This window comes from Schistocerca piceifrons, chromosome 8 (genome assembly GCF_021461385.2).
Source record: "Schistocerca piceifrons isolate TAMUIC-IGC-003096 chromosome 8, iqSchPice1.1, whole genome shotgun sequence".
Classification (NCBI taxonomy): Eukaryota; Metazoa; Arthropoda; class Insecta; order Orthoptera; family Acrididae; genus Schistocerca; species Schistocerca piceifrons.
Window position 1 is genome coordinate 90147451 of NC_060145.1, and position 22273 is coordinate 90169723.

The 22273-nt window shown below is 43.1% G+C and overlaps 1 protein-coding gene across 1 annotated transcript in view; it reads left to right on the plus strand.

The window, feature by feature from the left end:
- Nucleotides 1-7928: 7928 nt before the first annotated feature.
- The window catches only part of LOC124711638 (mediator of RNA polymerase II transcription subunit 31-A), a 31224-nt gene continuing 16879 nt past the window's right edge, over nt 7929-22273 (plus strand). The window contains exons 1-2 of the mRNA XM_047241824.1: nt 7929-8194; nt 8472-8564. Of these exons, the coding sequence (XP_047097780.1) occupies nt 8164-8194; nt 8472-8564 (124 nt within the window). The 5' untranslated portion in view covers nt 7929-8163. The remainder of the gene's footprint in view (nt 8195-8471; nt 8565-22273) is intronic.

The window sequence follows — 22273 nt, forward strand, 5'->3', positions numbered from 1 at the left end:
ATTTGCGACTGTAGCAGCAGCGCGGTTCCGGACTGAAGCGCCTAGAACCGCTCGGCCACAGCGGCCGGCCTAGACATGCAACGTGGTGTCCAGCAAAGGTCACATCGGGTTGCCAAAGATGGTATTTGTCATCATTTACCATGACCCTTTGAGAGGTCAGCTTATCAAGGACGACACGTAGGTGGTCGTCATGGTTTTGCTTGTTTTGCAAAACGATTATGACGTCATCTAGACAGGCAAAACAAAAAGGCAAATTGGACAGTACCCTATCAATAAATCTCTGCTATGTCTGTGCCACGTTTCTTAGTCTGTATGGCATGCAGAAAACTCAAAGAGACAGAATGGCGTGATTACCGTAAGTTTTGGTACGTCTTGATAATCTATGAGAATTTGCAGGTATGCTGTTTCACAATCAACGATGCTGAATATTTTTGCCCCGGTCAAGATGAGGGTTCAGAATGGGTAGCTGCGAAGATTGTATGGGCATTGAGGTAGCGGTAGTTATTGCATAGGTATCAAGTACCATTCTTTTTAGGAACTAGTTTAATTGGGGAGTCCCAAGCGCTGCCTGATGGTCTGATTATGCCAGCTCACAAAAGTTTACGCAGAAAGGTGATTCAGTGGTTATCACACTGTGTCGCATTCGGGAGGACGATGGTTCAGATCCACACCTGGTCATCCAGATTTAGATTTTCCGTAGTCTCCCCAAATTGCATCAGGCAAATGCAGGTATGGTTCCTTTCAAAGGGAACGGCCAATTGCCTTCCCCATCCTTCCCTAATCCGAGCTTTGACTCTGTCTCTAACGACCTATTGTCGACGGTACATTAAACACTAATCTCCTCTTCCTGCTCCTCGCAAAAGTTCGTCTACGGCAGCTTTAGCCACTTTAAGTTTGTGGGGAGCTAGGCAACAGGACAAACAACAGACAGGGGGAGGCCAGCCGGTGTTGCCGTGCAGTTCTAGGCGCTTCAGTCTGGAACCACGTGACCGCTACGGTCACAGTTTCGAATCCTGCCTCGGGCTTGGATGTGTGTGATGTCCTTAGGTTAGTTAGGTTCAACTAGTTCTAAGTTCTAGGGGACTGATGACCACAGATAATAAGTCCCATAGTGTTCAGAACCAGACAGGGAGACCTGATGTTCAAAAATGGCTTGAAGTACTATGGGACTTAACTTCTCAGGTCATCAGTCCCCAAGAACTTAGAACTACTTAAACCTAACTAACCTAAGGACATCACACACATCCATGCCCCAGGCAGGATTCGAACCTGCGACTGTAGGGACCTGATGTGGTTGTAATGTGGTGGTCTGTACAGTCCTGCATGGCATAGATTGTATGTGGTCTAAAGGGGGAGCATGGAGCAAGTCCAGGAAGTGGGGCATGGCGTCATTCTCCCTTGCTGTTAATGTCACACAGCATTATCTCAGGAGCGTTGTGATGCTTCACTAACCTGAGAAATGTCCATAGTAGCATCACCATGGTAGTGATTGGTGTTGAGATGCTGAAGGTCAATGAGATGCTGTTGAGCTTGCATGTAGTGATGTCATGGCACCCCTGTAGTTATTCATTGGTGAGGAGAGTGACCTCGTTCTCATGATGTAATGATGAGTACTCATCTGCCTTTAAGCATAGATAGTTGAAAAGTGATTCACTTTGAGCTTCAGGTCAAGTGGTGTGTCGAGTGGTGGCAGCGTGACCAGGGGCGATCCAGCGCTGGCAAGTAGCATATCGCTGACGGCACCATGGATCAACTGCCAGCTGTCCTCTCATAATGGGAGGGCGCGATTTTAATTCAGCAGTAGTTGGTAGTGTCGAAGGAAGTCGGCTCCCAGGATTGGTTCAACTGTCTCTGCCACTAGGAATGTCCAAGGTATTTGTCTGCACTGAGGTCGAGTGTGATGTGTGCAGTTCCAGAAACTGCGATTACAGTGACACTGACAATGCGCAGTTGCAGTGGCGACGAGGACAGTGTAGAAGGCGCGAGAGCAGGCAGTAGGGTGCTCATGGCTGCCCCGGTATCGACGAGGAAATACGTGTGCAGGCGTCTGTCATGTATGAATAGCCGGAGACCATCTGCCTGTTGAAATGCTACATCATTGCTGTTTTGTTGTGGTGTGCAGAGGCATCTTGTCGGTGAAGAATGGCCTGATGCTCCTACTTCTGGTACCCATAATGGTATGGGTGGATGCAGAGTTGTCTGCAGTGCTATGCATCCTGCAAAATCTGGTTTAAAACCACCTTTAGCGCTGTTATGTGTTGGTTGTGGAAGCAGGTGATCACTTGCTCGGCACAGCTTTCGGTTGGATGGAGTTGGGGTGGTGGCCAGCTGGGAGAATGACAATCACAGCTGTCACGGTAGACAACTGTTGTCAGCTGGAGCCATGAAAGGTGCTCAGGGTGGTAGAGGTCAGGGCAGTCTATGGCTGCACACAATGTTGAATCTGCTTGGCTGGGATCATGCAAGATCGGTTTTGGTGCAGGAATACTGGGTATCGACTGCACTGTAGTGCTGTTGAGCTGCATGTAGTGATGTGGTGGTACTGACAATTCGTCTCCGTAGTTGCCCAAAGTACTCTCATTGATGATGAGATGCAGCTGCTGCTCAGGTGTGTGTGTCTGTCGTCATACCAGTAGTTTCTTGGCAGTATCGTATTTGTGAGAAGTGGAAACATCTAAAAGCAATCACTAATAAGATCCACATTGTCTCCGAGGTGGTTAAGAAGGGTGGTGAACTTCTCGTCATCCCCAATGATGCCACTGGCAGACATCAAACAGTCGCTGAGGTCAAACCACATCACGGGACAAGCAGGGTGGAACAACGGTAGTTTTGGATGGTGGTGGCCATCAGTGATTTGATTGTAAGGCACCATCGCAAGGTGAACATGGTACGGCAAAGGAGACACACAAGGGGTGGGAGCTTCGGTGTGCGAAACAGGCAGGAAATGCGGTTTGGTGCAGGGCGGTGGATAATGAGGTGGGTCATGTCTTGGTGTAGGTGACGCTGGCGTTGTGGATTAAATTCGGGTGGCTGTTCGAAGAATGGCTGTATTATGTGAGTGAAGTCATGAGACTGATGCAGTAGATAATACTTTCCCAATATCAGATGTCTGAAATGGCGGAAAACACATGTGAGAGTGTTCGTGAGGTCCTGCCACTATAAAGGAGGACAGCAGAGTACATTTATTATGCAGCAACACTTACTGTGTCTCATGGAGTTCGTGCAGACATGCAGTCATCCGAGGCGCGGCTGACGCGGGTGTGACGTCACTCGAACCGGAAGACAGCGGTATATGGCCTCGCTGAAGCGATGTCCTGGAAAATGCATTCACGCAGTCCATAGTTGGTTTTCATGCTGGGTGCTGGACTGGAAGCAAATCGGTTGAGATTCCCAGTGCAGCTGGGCAACTGCATTACGAGTGACGTCTTAGTCTCTTTCGCGGAACTCGCATTTCGTCGCAATGGTTGGAACAGTAATTGGAAAACTGGAAACCACAGGTACTGAAAGGTGATGCAAACTGTGATCGCACAGTCCACTGACAGATGAATGACGAAACGGAAAGACATAGTGGTATGGCACTACCCATTGCTGTTCAACCATAATGGCACTGCGGGAGGCGTCCGTATCATTGAGGTCATTAACGCTAATGTCCTAACGTTCATAATCACTGGCTTTGGAACTGGAACACGCTATGTTTTTTCCTGTGCAAAAGTCGAAGGCACTTAGATTAATGTTTGTTACAAAGGCGGGCGGCCATTGCTTTTTGTGTGTCAAATATGTAATTATCGTGAAGTCACTCAGTAAGTTCGAGACTCGTCGTGGCACAATTCGCTGCTTGGCATCGGTGGCGACGCGAGGTTGGTCCAAAAATGTGACGAACAATAAAGGCATTGTGGCTATGTCGTTTGGCACTGTAATATCGTCCAAGCCTTGGCGGATATTTAGCGACTCCGCACACAGGATGTTCATGGAATTCACGAGCACTTATTGATAGATGTTGTCGACATTGACGAAGAAACGTTGAGGTTGTACCGTTTACAACGACAGCATTCTTGATGATATAACCGGCGCGGCAGACCTCGACTTACCAGCAAAATCACGGCGCGGCGCGGAAATTCTTGGTCACCACTGTGGGAAATGGGGTATCGGCAACGTGATGGTAGAATAGTGACACAAATAGAGTTACGATTTCCACATATTTGTTAGCAAGCACATATACATTACAATGTGTTCGCACAGTCTAACATAACAGTCGCTACATTCATTGCTGTAAAAATTGTAGCCGTTGGACAGCTGGAGCGACACTAGTGCTTTATGCGTCGAGAAAGGAGAACGTCAGTTGCGTCGTAAGCATAATGCTTGTTTTGCATCCCATTCCTATGTGATTTACGAAATACTTGTCTTTTTTTTCTCTCCCAAGAATTAGTATAATATCAGAAGACATAGTTGTTGTTGTTGTTGTGGTCTTCAGTCCGGAGACTGGTTTGATGCAGCTCTCCGTGCTACTCTATCGTGTGCAAGCTTCTTCATCTCCCAGTACCTACTGCAACCTACATCCTTCTGAATCTGCTTAGTGTGTTCATCTCTTGGTCTCCCTCTACGATTTCTACCCTCCATGCTGCCCTCCAATATTAAATTGGTGATCCCTTGATGCCTCAGAACATATCCTACCAACTGATCCCTTCTTCTAGTCAAGTTGTGCCACAAACTTCTCTTCTCCCCAATCCTATTCAATACCTCCTCATTAGTTATGTGATCTACCCATCTAATCTTCAGCATTCTCCTGTAGCACCACGTTTCGAAAGCTTCTATTCTCTTCTTGTCCAAACTATTTATCGTCCACGTTTCACTTCCATACATGCCTACACTCCATACGAATACTTTCAGAAACGACTTCCTGACACTTAAATCTATACTCGATGTTAACAAATTTCTCTTCTTCAGAAACGCTTTCCTTACCATTGCCAGTCTACATTTTATATCCTCTCTACTTCGACCATCATCAGTTATTTTGCTCCCCAAATAGCAAAACCCCTTTGCTACTTTAAGTGTCTCATTTCCTAATCTAATTCCCCCAGCATCACCCGACTTAATTCGACTACATTCCATTATCCTCGTTTTGCTTTTGTTATGTTCATCTTACACCCTCCTTTCAAAACACTATCCATTCCGTTCAACTGCTCTTCCAAGTCCTTTGCTGTCTCTGACAGAATTACAATGTCATCGGCGAACCTCAAAATTTTTATTTCTTCTCCATGGATTTCAATACCTACTCCGAATTTTTCTTTTGTTTCCTTTACTGCTTGCTGAATATACAGATTAAATAACATTGGGGAGAGGCTACAACCCTGTCTCACTCCCTTCCCAGCCATTGCTTCCCTTTCATGTCCCTCGACTCTTATAACTGCCATCTGGTTTCTGTACAAATTGTAGATAGCCTTTTGCTCCCTGTATTTTACCCCTGCTACTTTCAGAATTTGAAAGAGAGTATTCCAGTCAACATTGTCAAAAGCTTTCTCTAAACGTAGAAACGTAGGTTTGCCTTTCCTTAATCTAGCTTCTAAGATAAGTCGTAGGGTCAGTATTGCCTCACGTGTTCCAATATTTCTATGGAATCCAAACTGATCTTCCCTGAGGTCGGCTTCTACTCGTTTTTCCATTCATCTGTAAAGAATTCGCATTAGTATTTTGCAGCTGTGACTTATTAAACTGATAGTTCTGTAATTTTCACATCTGTCAACACTTGATTTCTTTGGGATTGGAATTATTATATTCTTCTTGAAGTCTGAGGGTATTTCACCTGTCTCATACATCTTGCTCACCAGATGGTACAGTTTTGTCAGGACTGGCTCGCCCATGGCTGTCAGTAGTTCTAATGGAATGTTGTCTACTCCTGGGGCCTTGTTTCGATAGATGTTTCTAAAAATGATTCTAAAATATGAGCAACTAGGTACAAAAATCATGAATCTAGTGCCCAGTTACAACACATTCGTAAAGAAATACTTGTAACGTTGGATAGAACTGCAGATTACCATGTTGATATGAACAGAATATAAACATATAGATTCACACATAAGAGTCACAGACATGTTGCCACAAGTACGACCTTCATCTTTATATTATTCTAAGTGGGACAAGCAACTGCCGAATAGTGGGAGAAATATACTGTCAGTGTAAACCCCAAGTCCTCAAAGCCAATAATACTGTCAGAAGTGTTGTAAAATTTGCCATTAGACTTTGCATCCAATGACATAAGCATTAGGTTATCAGTTTAGGAGAAATGCTGTGTCTTCTGCCTTAGAAGGTGGAACGTATTGTCACTTACCCCACGTTTTATTTGTATGCCTTCCACATACCTCTGTAATGTACGCACTGATAGAAACATAAAACATTCTGACAAAATCTTTATGCCTGCGTGATGTATTACAGTAAATATTAACGCAAAAAGCTTATTTTCGTCTTTCCATCTTACAGATGGCATGCTAATCTGGCTTAACAACAAATCAAGGGCATCTTTTTTTTAAATATCGGGATCCTGTAGTCTTCAAAATGTGTTTATCCTTCTGCACTTGATTCTTCTGTCACAGTTTCTGTTGTGTCTGTACTTAAAATGATAGGCATTTTCCTTGTCCCGTAATAGTTTTGCACAAAGTCTAGCGATCTGCACGTTCTGATACTCCACACGCTTTCTCTGACCACGACTACTGCACTTAATTTTACCACATCGTCGTCAAAGCAGGTCTGTAGTGACGATTCAGATGAATGTTTCGCTGAAATATGGAGAGTTGAACTCGCTGCTTCTGTGCCATATGAGTGTTTTACAGCTTTAGACGGATTGTCCAATCTTTGTGGCAGTTTCCTCTTCACATCGTCAGTTGAGGTGGCTTATTTGGGATGTCAGTGTGGTTACTGCATTCCGCACGAGTTTATTAATGTCTACATTCATGAACTAGTTTTGCTCGACGCGTAGCGAACAAGACTTAACGTTATTATAAAGGTAAACAGGGTCTTATTTCATAAAATATTCTCGCCTGCTTTTCACTAGCCATTTTATGCTCCTAAAACGAAACATTAATCACCAGTATGCATGTAGTTTGCAACCGAATCCTGACGATACAGTTAAGTAACACGATGGTATATACCTCTCAGGGTGCTCAGAAAACCTAAAAAAAAAGACAGATGTGGTATCTTATTCTTGTTGTTACTGCAATTCATTGCGCTAAGTACGCTCCCACTTGCAAAAACCGTTGTACAAACAAAAATAAACAACTACTATTTGCTTCCACGATTGCGCCGAACTCAACAGTTTTACTTACTGGCCCCTTGGCGTGCTGCTGACGCAATAGGCAACAAAATCGAGGCGAAGTGTCGCGACTTTTCCGTTAAACCGTGGTGTAAGCGTTACGAGCGTACGAAGAATATTGACCCCTACCGCCTGGCGGAGAAGCGATCCTCATTTACAATCAGAGATGTTACTCTGTGACACATAAAAGTGAATTAAGGCTTTCTCTAAAGCTATCGGTTACATCACGAAACGAGTCTGCTGAGCGATATAAGGATCCAATTATCATCTTATGCCTACTCCTAATACCGAGTCTTGCTCAATCTGTCTCACATGCAACTTCAGTTTCTATCTCGATAGATTCATATAATGCGACAAATACACCACCTCCATTTCCCATTTGCCTAGTTTTTCGATATACGGTTATATTTTCCGTAAAAGTCTCATTGCCATCAATTTCAGGATTCAACCAGCTTTCTATACTTAGTATTATGTAAGCTCAACTGCTTTTTATGGGCGCTTCAAACTCTGGCGCTTCGGTGCGAATGCTTCGCCAATTTACCATTAGGATTTCAATACTCTCGCATGTGAGGAGCGTATACAGAGAAGTCAGCAGCTGTTTGTATTTACGTCGTTCGGTCGATGAAACACATTTGTTTCTTGTTCGTTGGAAATATAAAGATAATCCTTGGATAAGTGAGCGTGTCTCACATCTTTGCAATACACGAAGCGCGGCACAATAACCATCGCAGTAGCGTTTTGCGCTGCGAGGATTAATATGGCCGTCTATGTTGCGGCCGAGTTTAGGGGCGGAGGGTGGTGTGTCGTAATAAAATTGTAGTTGAGTTCCCGCGAGGGAGTTCTTATATTCCTTGTTGATTATGAATAATCGAAGAGTTGATCTACTTCCAGGTGAATTCGATTTATATTTTTCGTAGAAATGTGATTTGTTTTCTTAGTTAATACTTGGAACATATGATCATGACAGTAGAAGTTATCACAATATATGTTTGTAGATTCATATATTCATTCAGTATCCCTCCACGTTTGATCACTTATTACTGAACTCGTTGTAGTGAAGATGAGTTTTAGTGTAACAAACTAATATTATACGTGTCAGCTCACTAAGTATGTCAACATGTTTCTTTAAGGGAGTGCAAATGTTCACGAAATTACCTTCTAATTTCAGTGGGCGGTCCAGAAACGGAGGAACAACAACGCCTGAGATTTCAGGTGGAACTAGAATTTGTTCAGTGCCTCGCAAATCCTAATTATTTGAACTGTGAGTTTATTGAGGTTCTTTACTGTGTATTTTGGTTCTCTCCTACTTCATAAACTGATAGAAAGAAATTATTACAATAGATATGTGTTAAATGCTTTCTATGTCGATACTGGTATATATAAAAATGCAGATTGTTTTATCAGTTTCAGCTATAGCATTAAAGTCACCAAATGTTTGATAAAATATTTCGTAAATTAACTATCGAACATAATTTTTTTAGTTAATGGTCTGCAGATATCAGTCTAATCAAAGTGTGAAAATAACATTTATCCATCATGTTGCTGATTAATAAATGAATTTAATGCTTTGAGTGTAGTCACTGCATACAGTATAAATATACAAACAGAGGGTGCACATTCTAACAAATTTTGGATTATAGATTTTTCCTGTGAAAGTCCCACTTCAATACTATTTTATTCTTTTAAATTAGCACTATCAGTGAATGTAGTATGTTCACCTAGTTAGAAAATTTGCTAAAGTTACTAGTAGTAAACAAAAGGTCAAGTAATATAGTGCAGTTGAAGTATATTTTTGATGAAATGTACACCTGCCAAGACTAATGCTTTAAAAAGTCATGTGCTAGATGTCTCTTCAAACATTCACCTAATAACTATTGATTATTAAGTCAGCTATATATTTATATTATTGATTTAATACATCTAAAGAGTATGTATGAATAAAAGGCAGCAAAATCACAGGTATAAAATACAAAAAGGATAACTAGAATAAACAGCACGAGTTTATTATTATGGTTTGTCTTCATTCTCTTCTGCCATATGTACATTCAATTTTTAACCCAGTAGCCTAGTAACTGTTGGACAACCTTTTAACAGTTTCTAGTTCAGTGCAAAACAAGATATTTTTCTCCACTCATGATAGGGAAAGTTCATTTGCACAGTTCAGTTACGCATGCAAAGAACCAACTAATACATCCAGATTGTATATTCAGTCTTCTGTTGAACCATCAGAATGAAAAGCTTGTTGTAAATAAATTTATTACATTTACTTTATTTGAAGCTGTTGCTCATAGTTAGTGCTATTAGGTTTACAGAAAGTGAGCCGAACAGCTTGTGAAACATAATCAGTTCCAGCTATTTTGTTTACAAACCAACACTCTTTATGTGTAAGGTCAGCTGTTTTCCGTGATCGTATTTTATTTGGTCTGTGTTGTTGTAGGTGGTCTTCAGTCCAAAGAATGGTTTGATGCAGCTCTCCACGCTACTCTATCCTGTACAAGACTCATCAGCTCAGAGAAATTACCACAACCTACATCCTTCTGAATCTGCTTAGTGTATTCATCTTTTGGTCTCCCTCTGATTGTTACCTTTCATGCTTCCCTCCAGTACTAAATTGGGGATACATTGATGCCTCAGAATGTGTCCTACCAACCAAAGCCTTCTTCTAGTCAAGTTGCACCACATATTAATCTTTTCACAGATTATTTTCAGTACCTCCTCATTAATTATGTGAGCCATTTATCCAATCTTCAGCATTCTTCTGTAGCACCACATTTCAAAAGCTTCTGTTCTCTTCTAGTCCAAACTGTTGATTGTACTTGTTTCACTTTCTTACATGGCTACACTCCAAGCAAATGCTTTCATAAAAGACTTCCTGACAATTAAATCTATATTCAGTGTGAACAAATTTCTCTTCTTCAGAACTGCTTTCCTCGCCATTGCCAGTCTACATTTTATATCCTCTCGACTTCGACCATCCTCAGTTATTTTGCTGCCCAAGTAGCAAAACTCGTCTACTACTTTGTCTCATTTCCTCATCTAATTCCCTCAACATCACCTGATTTAATTCAACTACATTCCATTATCCTAGTTTTTATTTTGTTAATGACCATCTTATATCCTCCTTTCAATACACTGTCCATTCCGCTCAACTGCTCTTCCAAGTCCTTCGCTGTCTCTGACAGAATTACTGTGTCATCAGCAAACCTCCATGTTTTTATTTCTTGTAACTGGATTTTAATGCCTACTCCAAATTTTTCTTCATAGTTTCATGTTTTTAACTTCCGTGAATGAAGTCATAAATCTTACATTATTCATCTGCAGCAAAACCTTCCCTTGTGTACTTTTTAGTGATAAGTTAGGTTGTAATGGTGTCTGCTTACAATAACTTAGCTCATTACCTGTGTAAATATTTCTTAATCTGTCAAGGAAAAGTAGTTCATCTAATGCAGGTCTACCATAGTTCTAAGTGACGCTATAGTTAGTTTCATGACTTTTTCAATTTCTTTGTCTCCTACCTGTTGTCAAGTACACTTACTTATGCAAGTTCGCACCGAGAACCTAAGTCCAAAAGCAGCAGTTTCATCGCACCTATTGTTCCACATAGTAATATATTGTTGCCAGAATAATGGGCTGCAGGGCACTTCAGCAGTGTTAATGAATTCCATAGGTTCATTGAAATCATCCCCATTTACAGCATTGTATTTTTGCCTGTACCTAACTTTCCAGATACGTACCACTTAGTGTGACATACAGGGATTAGTACATAACATCATCATGAACTTATTTTGGTAGATAGCGCTTTTCCATGTAAATAACTGTTTTTTTATGTGCTTGAGCAGCAGTCGTGCACAAATTCCTGACGCCTACACACAGTTCAAGCATGGTTGTACAAGCATTAGTTTGTTTACTAGGAAATGTTGGACCTGGACAATGATGCATTTGCTTTGGCAACCTTTTTGCTTGTGTTACAGAAAAAAAAATCGGAAGATAAAAACATTATATGAAGAAAAGACTAGTAAATGTAAAAGTAATTCCCATCCTAGCTATTCATGGTAGACATACTGTGGAAACTATCTCACAGTAGTGTTGACTCTCCTTCTCCCTCTCTCTATGTAATATTGTATTCTTTGATTTGAACTGCATTGCAGTACAGCCTTTGTGCAAAACATAATTTAACAGGACCAAATAAAAATTAAATCAAACCAGATCACTGACAAAGGCTTACACATGCCTCCCTTTGTTGGTAGACAAGCTCAAGCGTATACATGCTTGAACACTGGCACAAGCATTGACTATTGAAATTCAAGCTGGTTGTACTGTACTGATGCTAGTACAAATTTCTTACTCTCAAGCATGTTTACGCAAGAGTGCTTGCCAAGCATGCAGTTGTGTGGGGCTCCCCTAAGGTGATTAGAGACAAATAAGCTTTGTCAGAAAGTTAAGACAATGCTTCAGTAATTTTTTTCCTTAGGTTAGGGCAAAATAGCCTCCATTGTGCAAACCCACCCTTGTTCGATGTGGTGCGATCTAAAGCATCTCTGCAACAAAACAAAACATGTTAATGGAACTTGACATTAGTTTGTTTCTCACTGCCCATACGGTTACTGGTTCAGACACATCACTTTCACATAGGTCTTGGGCTACACTACATGTCAGTCCAACAACATAACCAGTTTCCTGATTTGTTGGCTTCGACAATTCACAACCAAACTCTTACATTCCAACCTAACAAAGACCTCAGGCTTTGCTACAGGTTAGTCAGTCAGCATATCCAGTTCTGCTTCCACATTAGTTGGCTTTGCCAACTCGCAATCATTCACATTCCCACCTAATCTAGACATGGCTAGGCCACTGGTCATAATAAAAATGGTAACATGCTGTAACAGAAAAAAACTAAAGAACAGTTCATCTGTGCAGTGCTTGTAATTAATCTATCATTGCAACCAAAATCCATTACTGTATGCAATTCTGATCAGAATGTCACAAAACAAAAATATCCGTAATTTACGTAGAGATCATGATAACATCAACATAAAGAATGCCAAATTGCCTAAATGCATCAATAACAGAAACACTAAAATACAGCAGAAGTAGAAAATTAATAATGGACCGCCCATAAAATGTGTATTATTCATACCAGTCCTTCACCAACTAAACATTCTGCAATGAATTACTAATATTTCACCATAGAAAGTGCTGTATATACCAATAATAGAAATGGTCATATATTGTTACAGTAGAATTGAGAGGACAGGCCATCTACACAGAGTGTGTAATTCGTCACTCATCGGAACAAAAATTCGCCATTGTATACAGATTATTTGCAGTCAGACTTTCACACAAATAATTCTGTAATTTAGATAGGCCCCATATTAACTGATGCAACATAACAAATGCCAAACTGCCTATTTGCTTCTGTAATGAAAATGCCAAATGCAGCATAACTAAAAAACTAATACAGGGCCATCCATGAAACGTGAATAATCAGTTGCTGTCTGTCACCAACACAACATTCCACATTTAAGAAAAAAAATTCATTAGTAATATTTCACCATACAAGTTGCTAAATAAGTCAGTAATAGATAAATCAGAATCCTGCAACAGTGAAAATTAAAGAACGGACCATCTCCACAGTACGAACAGTTCTTGAGCGTCTGTCACCCCAAGTGAAATGTCGTATTCTGATCTTTATTTGTGTCATAAATGTAGACATCTGGCCAAAAATGTTTGTGAAAAAAAACTTGAGTCATTCATATTTTCTCATTTTCTGGCTAACTAATTTGCTCTACAGAAGCTTGTCTCAATCTGGCTGCCACCAATGATAAAAGCACAGGCAATGCAAAATTTGTGCCGTACCACAAACAAGAGCAGCATGCAGATGGCTCATAGTAAAGTTTAACTGCACTGAGCATTGTATGGCACCTGACTGTAATTAATGCCTAAATGTCCTGTGAAAGTGAATTATCATAATCACGAAAAGGATAACATTGCTACTCATCACCTAGATGCTAGAAGTTACTACCTATTGGATAAGTCCTTAATCAGAGGCAGACAAACTGAAACATACATTCACACATGCTTAGCTCTCATGCATACATGACAGTTGTCGTCTTCACACAAGACTAAGGCCAGACTTTGAGGTAAACAGCAGTGATCTTCGCCGGTGTGGGTAGCGAGTCTATAGAAGGGATGGAGGGACAGCAGTATAAGGGTGGGGAATATGATAATGCTGCCTGTGGGAACATGCAGGGACATGGTGGGGACAGCGTAGTGGGTGTTAGGTCCAGCATCGGTAGGTTGTGTTAAGGAGCATATATGTGGGGGGGGGGGGGGGGTGTTGGAGGACGAAAGGGGAGAGGAGAGAAGTAAAGAATGTGAAAGGAGAATGTAGTTAAGACAGATGTGTGTAGGGCTAAAGTGGGGGCAGGAAAGAAATGGAAGAAGGTGGAGAACACAGACTGGGGAAGGCAGAGTCCAGGGAGTCACGGAAATGGAAGAAATACTGCAGGTATAGTTCCCATCTGCACAGTTCAGAAAAGCTGGTGTCAGTGGGAAGAATCCAGATTGCACAGGCTGTGGAACTATCATTAAAATCCAACACACTTGTGAGTCCTGCACGTAGTACTTGGTGGCATGAACAGTTATTGTGTGGTCCACCTTTCTCTTGCCCACTGTTTGGCAGTTGTCATTCATTCATATAGACACACAGCTTGTTCGTGGTCTTGCCTACAACTAAAGCAGCACCGTGATTGCAGTTAAGTCGGTAGGTCCATGACTACTTTTACATGTGGTCCTGTTTTTGATGGAATAGGACTGCCTGTGACAGGACTAGGTAGGTGGCAGTGGGAGGATTCAGTACCTCATTAGTTACATGATCTACCCATCTGATCTTCAGCATTCTTCTGTAGCACCACATTTTGAAGGCTTCTATTTTCTTCTTGTGTAAACTATTTATTGTCCATGTTTCACTTCCATACATGGCTACATTTCATGCAAGTACTTTCAGAGAAGACTTCCTGGCACTTAAATCTATACTCCATGTCAAGAAAGTTCTCTTCTTCAGAAATTCTCTTCTTGCCATTGCCAGTCTACATTTTATATCCTCTCTACTTTGAACATCATCAGTTATTTTGCTCCCCAAATAGCAAAACTCCTTTACTACTTTAAGTGTCTCATTTCCTAATCTAATTCCCCCAGCATCACCCGACTTAATTCGACTACATTCCATTATCCTCGTTTTGCTTTTGTTATGTTTATCTTACACCCTCCTTTCAAAACACTATCCATTCCGTTCAACTGCTCTTCCACATCGCCGGCCGCAGTGGTCTAGCGGTTCTAGGCGCGCAGTCCGGAACAGCGCGACTGCTACGGTCGCAGGTTCGAATCCTGCCTCGGGCATGGATGTGTGTGATGTCATTAGGTTAGTTAGGTTTAAGTAGTTCTAAGTTATAGGGGACTGATGACCACAGATGTTAAGTCCCATAGTGCTCAGAGCCATTTGAACCATTTGACCACCACATCCTACTGAAAGGCAAAGACATGGCAGCCAGCAAATGTCATCGAATTGTATAATTTTGTATTAGAAAAAGACGTTAGACAGTTTATGAAACATAAGATGTGGAGCAACAGTCAGGCAATATGCCTGAAACTTCAGTAGATACAAAACAACCATCAAATAGTGTGTCTCAAACCCGCCAACATGAAATACAAAGAAGACAAATGTTTTGTCTATAACATAATCATGTGAAAGACTGTTTTCTATTATGACTAATACAAAAATAGTGAAATGTGGGAGTTAAGAAAGTTGTATGAGGAAATGCATGTGTTCCACCCCCAAGCTAGCATAAGAGATATGTAATGCTCATCAAGCCCATGTGGTTCACTGAATTCATAATAGTACTGAAAAGGTGTTTAATGTATAATTATACTGTACTTAGAAATGCAGCCTGAAAAATAATGTTTCTGTAAAGTGTCATTTGATATAATATAATCTCTTTTTTTTAATGTTAGTGAAAGTGTATCTTCTGAAATTGTACGTATTAGGATGCCACCATTAGAAAAAGTTTAGAAAGCTGTGGTGTAAGAGGTGCCATCGACTGTGACATGCTTGTCATTGTCAATAAAACCTCTCTTTAGGCTTACATTTGTATTCGATGTTAACAAATTCCCCCATTTAAGAAAACCTTTCCGTGGTATAGACAGTGTGTATTTTATGTCCTCTCTACTTCTGGCAGCACAAGTTATTTTTCTGTTTAAATAGCAAAACCCATCTGCTACTTTTAGTATCTTACTTCCTAATCGAATTCCCTCGGCATTGCCTGATTTATTTTGACTACATTCTGTTACCACTTGATTTAATCTGCAATGCTCATCCTATAATATATTTTCAAAACAAGCTTTATCCAGCCATTTCACTGGTCATCCAACTCCTTTACTGATGACAGAATTAAAGTGTCATTTGCAAACAACAAAGTTTTTATTTCCTCCCTTTGAATTTTAATTCCTTCTCCAGTACAGACTGAATGACATAGAGGGCAGGCTACCACCCTGTGTTAGTTGCATCTCCCATATTGTTTTCATTGAATGTTCTGCAACCCTTGCAACTCCAGTGTGACAGGGATACAAGCTGTATACAATCTTTCACTTCCTGTATTTTATCCCTGTTACCTTCAGAATGTCAGTGTATTCCAGTTTCCTTTGAGTCTAGAAATGCTGTAAACATATATTTGTATTTCTTTAACTTATCATAGAAGATAAGTCATATTCAGTATTTTGTTGTGTGTTATGTGAGGTCTGCTGCTACTAGATTTTTCCATTCTTCTGTAAATGATTTGTCAGTATTTTGCAGCCATGAATTTTTAAGCTGATAGTTTGATAATATTCACATCTGTCAGTACCTGCTGTCTTCGAAATTATAATCATTTTCTTCTTCCTGAAATATGAGTGCATTTCTCCTATCTCATATCTTGCACATCAGGTGGAATACTTCTATCACAGCTGGCTCTGCTAAGAATCCTAATAATTCTGAGGGAATGTCATCTATGTCAGGGGTATTGTTACAACTTGGATCTTACAGTGTGCTGTGAAATTCTCCTTGCAGTATTGTATCGCCCATGTTACCCTCATCTACTTCCACTTTCTGTTTTATAATTTAATATTTTGTGCAACTTCATTTATCTTGTACAGCCGCTCTATATGTTTCCTCCACCTTTCCACTTTTATTTATTTGCTTAGTACCTGTTTGCCATATGATCTATTGATATTGATGCAGTTGCATCTCTCTTCCCAAAGGGCTCTTTGATCTTCATATCGGTAATATCTCTCTTTTCCCAAAGTTATATATGCATTTGTCTTCTGGTCATTCTGCACTTTCTGCCCAAGTCATTTTTTTGAGACATTCCTGTTCACCTACTTCTTTTTGCCACATTTTTTTATAGTTTCTCCTGTCTGTTCAATTCGTACCCCTTGGGTATTGATGGATTTATACTAGGTCTTGTGTACTTAGTTTTCTGCTGCCTTTACTAATTTATCACTCATGACTACCCATTCATCTTCTTCAGTTTTCCATTTCCCTGCTTCAATCAAACATTGCCTAATGCTTGTACTGAAGCTCCCAATAAACTCTGATTCTTCCACTTCATCCAAGCATCATTTCCTTAATTCTCTACTTGTTTGCAATTTCTTCTGTTTCAACCTGCAGTTCATAAGCAATAAAGTGTCTTGCAGTTTAAAATCTGGTTTTGAAATCTGTCTTACCACTATATAGTCACTCTGAAATCTTCCATTGTGACCAGTTCTTCTATATAGGCTATACATTCTCCTTATGTGTTGAGTTTCAGATAGGCACAATGAAAAGACTGTTACAAATTATGGCTTTTGGTCAAAGCCTTCTTCAGCAAAGAAAATGCACACCTCATGTGTACACGACCGCTGTCACTGCCAGCTCTGACTGTAATTATGGAGTCCGGTTGGAGCTGCTGGTGTTAAGTCATGTGTGCATGAGGTGTACTTGTGTGCGTGCGGGCACACGCGCGCGCGCGCATGCGCGCGCGCGTCTGTGTGTGTGTGTGTGTGTGTGTGTGTGTGTGTGTGTGTGTGTGTGTGTGTGTGTTTTTTCTTTGTGCCTGTCTGCAACTAAAGGTAAAGGGTCACCTTTACAGTGGTAACTGTCTATCCTTTTCATAATATTGTTGATATTTCACCCTATAGTCTCCATTGTTCAATCTTCTTATGATTCTTAAACCAAGAGTTAGCAATGATTAAGTTACAATATGTGCAAAATTTTATCAGGTAGGTTCCTGTTCGATTCTTTTCATCCAGTCAAATATTCTCCTATTATTTTTCCTTCTCTTCCTTTTCCTAGTAATTCCAATCTGTTATCGCAATTAAATTTCCCTCTATGTTAACTATCTGAATAATTTCCTTTGTCTCCTCATACATTCTTTCAATCTCTTCACCTGAAGAGCTAGAACACATATAAACCTGCCGTGGTGGGTGTTATCTTCCTTTGGCCTTACATAAACTTTCAAAATTAAAAAAAGAATATACTTGATTTAAGTTCACAGTGTTAGCTGTAAGAGAATCGGCAGTACTATTCATGCCCACCAACAATATATTTTATTTAGGTAAACAAATAACTGTCTTTGTCTTGCGGATTTCAATGTATTTTGGATATAAAACACTCCAAAGTGCTTCATAAGCCCTTAATATTGATGCTCATTCATTCTATCATTGTCAGGATGTCCAACAACTTGGAAAACAGGGGTGAAAACTCGGGGAAACTTGGGAGACTGTTGCATTTAGCCTAAAGCTCTTGAAAGGGGATAGTATATGATTTGATTTTGGGCAGAGACATTTGCTTGCCTTCTGCTTGGCTTGGTGCAAAAGTGGGTGTACCCTTCCTCCTTAGACGGGTGCTGTGTGACCACCATCCACCAGAGTTTTGGCGTTCCTGAACCTGCTCCCCCAATCAGTCCAGAGTAGCAGCCAGGCCGAGCCAGCTGACTGAGGTTTGTTTTTGTTAATGTGGGATGGTTTGCATGCCTGTCACTGCAGCCTGAATGTGCTACCCTGGTTTTTTTTTTTTATTGTGCCATGGTTTTGTGGGTTTGTGATGCGATGTAATCCGCACAGATCTGTGATGAATATTTGATGTGGTTTACATTCATGTAAGTATTGCCTTGTTTGGTATCACAATAAGGTCAGAGATGTGTCTTGTGCTTTTAGGGCTGTTTGTGGCCTATTTGAATCCATTTGTTTTGAACTAGGCTATTAGGACGTGATAAGCACATTGTAAATTACTGTTGTACATCCCTGTAGCTATCTATCTGATTGCATTGTGTAAAAATAAGATTTATAATAGATCTTCGGTGGTAGGCATAAAATAATGTTGCTAGGACACTAACAAGCAGTCTTTGGTCATTGCAGAGCAGATTTTGGTTTAGTTAAGATTGAACTAAAGCCTGTGACTGGAACATTGCAGAGCAGGTGGGCAGAGAGCGAGTGAGGAATGTGGTGGTAGGCAGCTGGGGCCTGAGGCAAAGAGACTGTCATTTCTGTCCTCATTGGCTAACACTTCTGATGCTGCTGTGGGTATTACTCAACATGAACTACTTCCAGTTAGACGCACACACAGAAAATTTTATTGGCTTCCTTCAAACGCGGGCAACGAGAGGTGAGAGTGTCTGGTGGAAATAGTTCGGAAGAAAGAAAGAAGTGCATGTCTTGAGATTTTTTTAATGGCTCCCCATCTTTGTGAAGTCTTGGCCACATCTCACTATATGGTTTAGGTGTAATCCTGCCTAATGCATATTTTAAGTCAGGTCTTACTCAATGAACTGTGGGAGTGTGCATTCACCACTTGTTGGACTGAGGATCCAGAGGTGGTGGGTCACAAAAGACAACTCTGAAAATTTCAGTGTTAAGATCCTCCTCCCCCCTCCCCCCCCCCCCCCCCCCCCCCCCCCCTGCGGGTCCGGGGTAAGAATAGGCCCGAGGTATTCCTGCCTGTCGTAAGAGGCGACTAAAAGGAGTTTCAACCGTTTCGGCCTTCCATGTGATGGTCCCCCTTGGGGTTTGACCTCAATTTTTCAAAATTCTACAGAAGTACGAGCCTTTTGGGGAAGGACGCCTTACGTGGTGTACCACTGGTCCTCAGTGCACTAAGACCTTGGCACTCAGCATTGTACCGGCGTTGTAACCATACCCACTATTCCTCAAATTGGGCCTAAACGCCTGATGGGTTGTACAAGTTACGCCCTTACTGTGTCCCCATCTGCACCTACGATCATGATGGACTTCCCATGGCACCCGAAATCCAGCACGGTAGCCAGCCCGTTGTGGTGGGGTCGTCATGTACCCTCTAGATTGTAGCCCCCTGACAACACAGGGATCGTACTGCCGATACCTGAGCTGCACCCTCCCCACGTCGGCCAAGGAGTAGATGCCCGTCTCCTTGGGGCATCAGGACTCCCAGCAACGGTCGTCCTGCCAGGTGGCCCTTGCTGAGGCTGGGTGGTGCCCGTGGGGAGAGCCCCTGGTCGGAGTGGGTGGTATCGGGGCGGATGTTTCGCAGATGAAACGTCAACACGTATCAGGTCGCTCTGCGGCCGAGTCTTTCAAAAGGAAAGGTACTGTCTCTGGTTCTGGTTTTCCTGCCCTTTCCCCCTTGGCCACTCCCTGGGAGGAGGGACAGGCCCGCCGGCTTGGGGCGAAGTACTTCCCCCGCTATTTGGTCTGTTCTCGAACCGATGGGGGGACGTTCGCCACCTCCAAGCCCATGTTCTTTGTTCAGCACATTGAGGACATCTTCGGGGAAATCGAGGCTCTCAGTAAGGATCGTTCGGGGTCCGTTCTTATAAAGACCACCTCCGCCACACAGTCGGCGGCGCTCCAGGTGTGCGACCGCCTAAGGGACATCCCAGTGTCCATTGTCCCGCATCTGGCACTAAATAGGACGCAGGGGTTATTTTTCATCGGGACCTCCTGCTGCAATCTGATGAGGAGCTCAGGGCCAACCTGGAGTGCCGAGGCATGCATTTCGTCCGGCGAGTCCAGCGCGGCCCCGAAGACTGTCGCATCGACACCGGGGCCTTTATCCTCGCCTTCGAGGGGGACGTTCTCCCAGAGAAGTTAAAGGTGATGTGCTACCGGTGCGACGTGCGACCTTACGTCCCGCCCCCTATGCGCTGTTTTCGGTGTTTGCGCTTTGGGCACATGTCGTCACGGTGTGAGGCTGAGCCCCTTTGTGGCGATTGTGGACGTCCTCTTCGTGAGGAATATACATGCACCCCACCACCTCGGTGCGTTAATTGTCCTGGCATCCACTCGCCTAGATCCTCAGACTGCCCCGCATATCAGAAGAAGATACAAGAACTCAAAACTTTGGATCGTCTCTCTTATTCTGAGGCCAGGAATAAGTATGACCGCCTCCATCCCATGCCATTGCCACTTCGTTTGCCTCAGTTGTGTCCACTCCTTCCGCGGTATCCTCACACCTATCCTGCCCCCCTCCGCCTCCTCCCCCCATCCGGGGTCTCTGCCTCCGCCTCCCAAATCCCTCCCTTCCAAATCCTCCTCCCCTGTGGCCCCCGCCCCCTCTGCCACAGGGGCCACCCTTCCTCCGCCTCCTCCTCCCCCCCCCCCCCCCCCCCCCCCGCCACCTGAGAAGCAATCCTCTTCTCAGGCGTCCATCAGGGAAACGTTCCGGACCCCAGCTTCCGAGGTGCGGCGTTCCAAAACGGACCCCGCACGTGAGGACCTTCTTCGGGTCCAGCCCACCATCCCTGTGCCTCCTCGGACTTCAAAGAAGGCTTCCAAGAAGAAGTCTCTATCCCCCTCTCCGCCCCGGCGCGTTTCGTCTGACGCTCCATCCGTGAGTCGCTGCTCCCGGCCGTCCTCAGTTTCGCCGGGACGCTCTGCTGCCAGGCGCTCAGCTGGCCTCTCGTCGGCAAATGATGCTGACCCTCCTACACAACCAGGGACAGTGGCCGCAGCTGGCGATGACTCGATGGAACAGGATCCGCCTCCCGCCGGTTGTAGCGTTGTTCCCTCGAAATCTGGCCCTCCGCAGCCGTCGAGGTGACCAGCTCTTCCCCCATCTCGTTCCCTCTTTTTTGACTAGCGATGGCCTTGTTACATTGGAACATAAGAGGTATTCGATCTAATCGGGAGGAATTACAACTGCTCCTCCGCCTGCATTGTCCGCTCGTCCTTGGTCTCCAGGAAACCAAGTTGCGCCCGACTGACCGTATTGCCTTTACCCACTATACCTCGGAGCGGTATGACCTCACCCCTGTGGACAGTATCCCAGCTCATGGTGGGGTCATGTTGCTCGTTCGGGACGATGCCTATTACCATCCCATCCCATTGACCACCGCACTCCAAGCAATAGCTGTCCGTATTACTCTTTCTGCTTTTACTTTTTCAGTTTGTACTATCTACACTCCATCGTCATCCGCTGTTAGTTGGGCTGACATGATGCACCTGATTGTTCAGCTTCCCCCGCCGTTTTTATTGTTTGGGGACTTCAATGCCCATCATCCCCTTTGGGGCTCTCCTGCATCCTGTCAAAGAGGCTGACTCTTGGCGGATGTCTTCAACCATCTCAATCTTGTCTGCCTCAATACTGGCGCCCCTACTTTCCTCTCGGACTCTACTCATACCTACTCCCACTTGGACCTCTCGATCTGTTCTACCACTCTTGCCTGTCGGTGCGAGTGGTATGTCCTTTCTGACACCTATTCGAGCGACCACTTCCCCTGTGTCGTTCGTCTCCTGCACCACACCCCATCCCCACGTCCTTCGAGCTGGAACATACCGAAAGCTGACTGGGGACTTTACTCCTCCCTGGCGACCTTTCCGGACCACGATTTTCTCAGTTGTGACAGTCAGGTCGAATACCTCACGGCTGTTATCATCAATGCTGCCGAATGTTCCATTCCTCGTACTACCTTTTCTTCACGTCGCGTT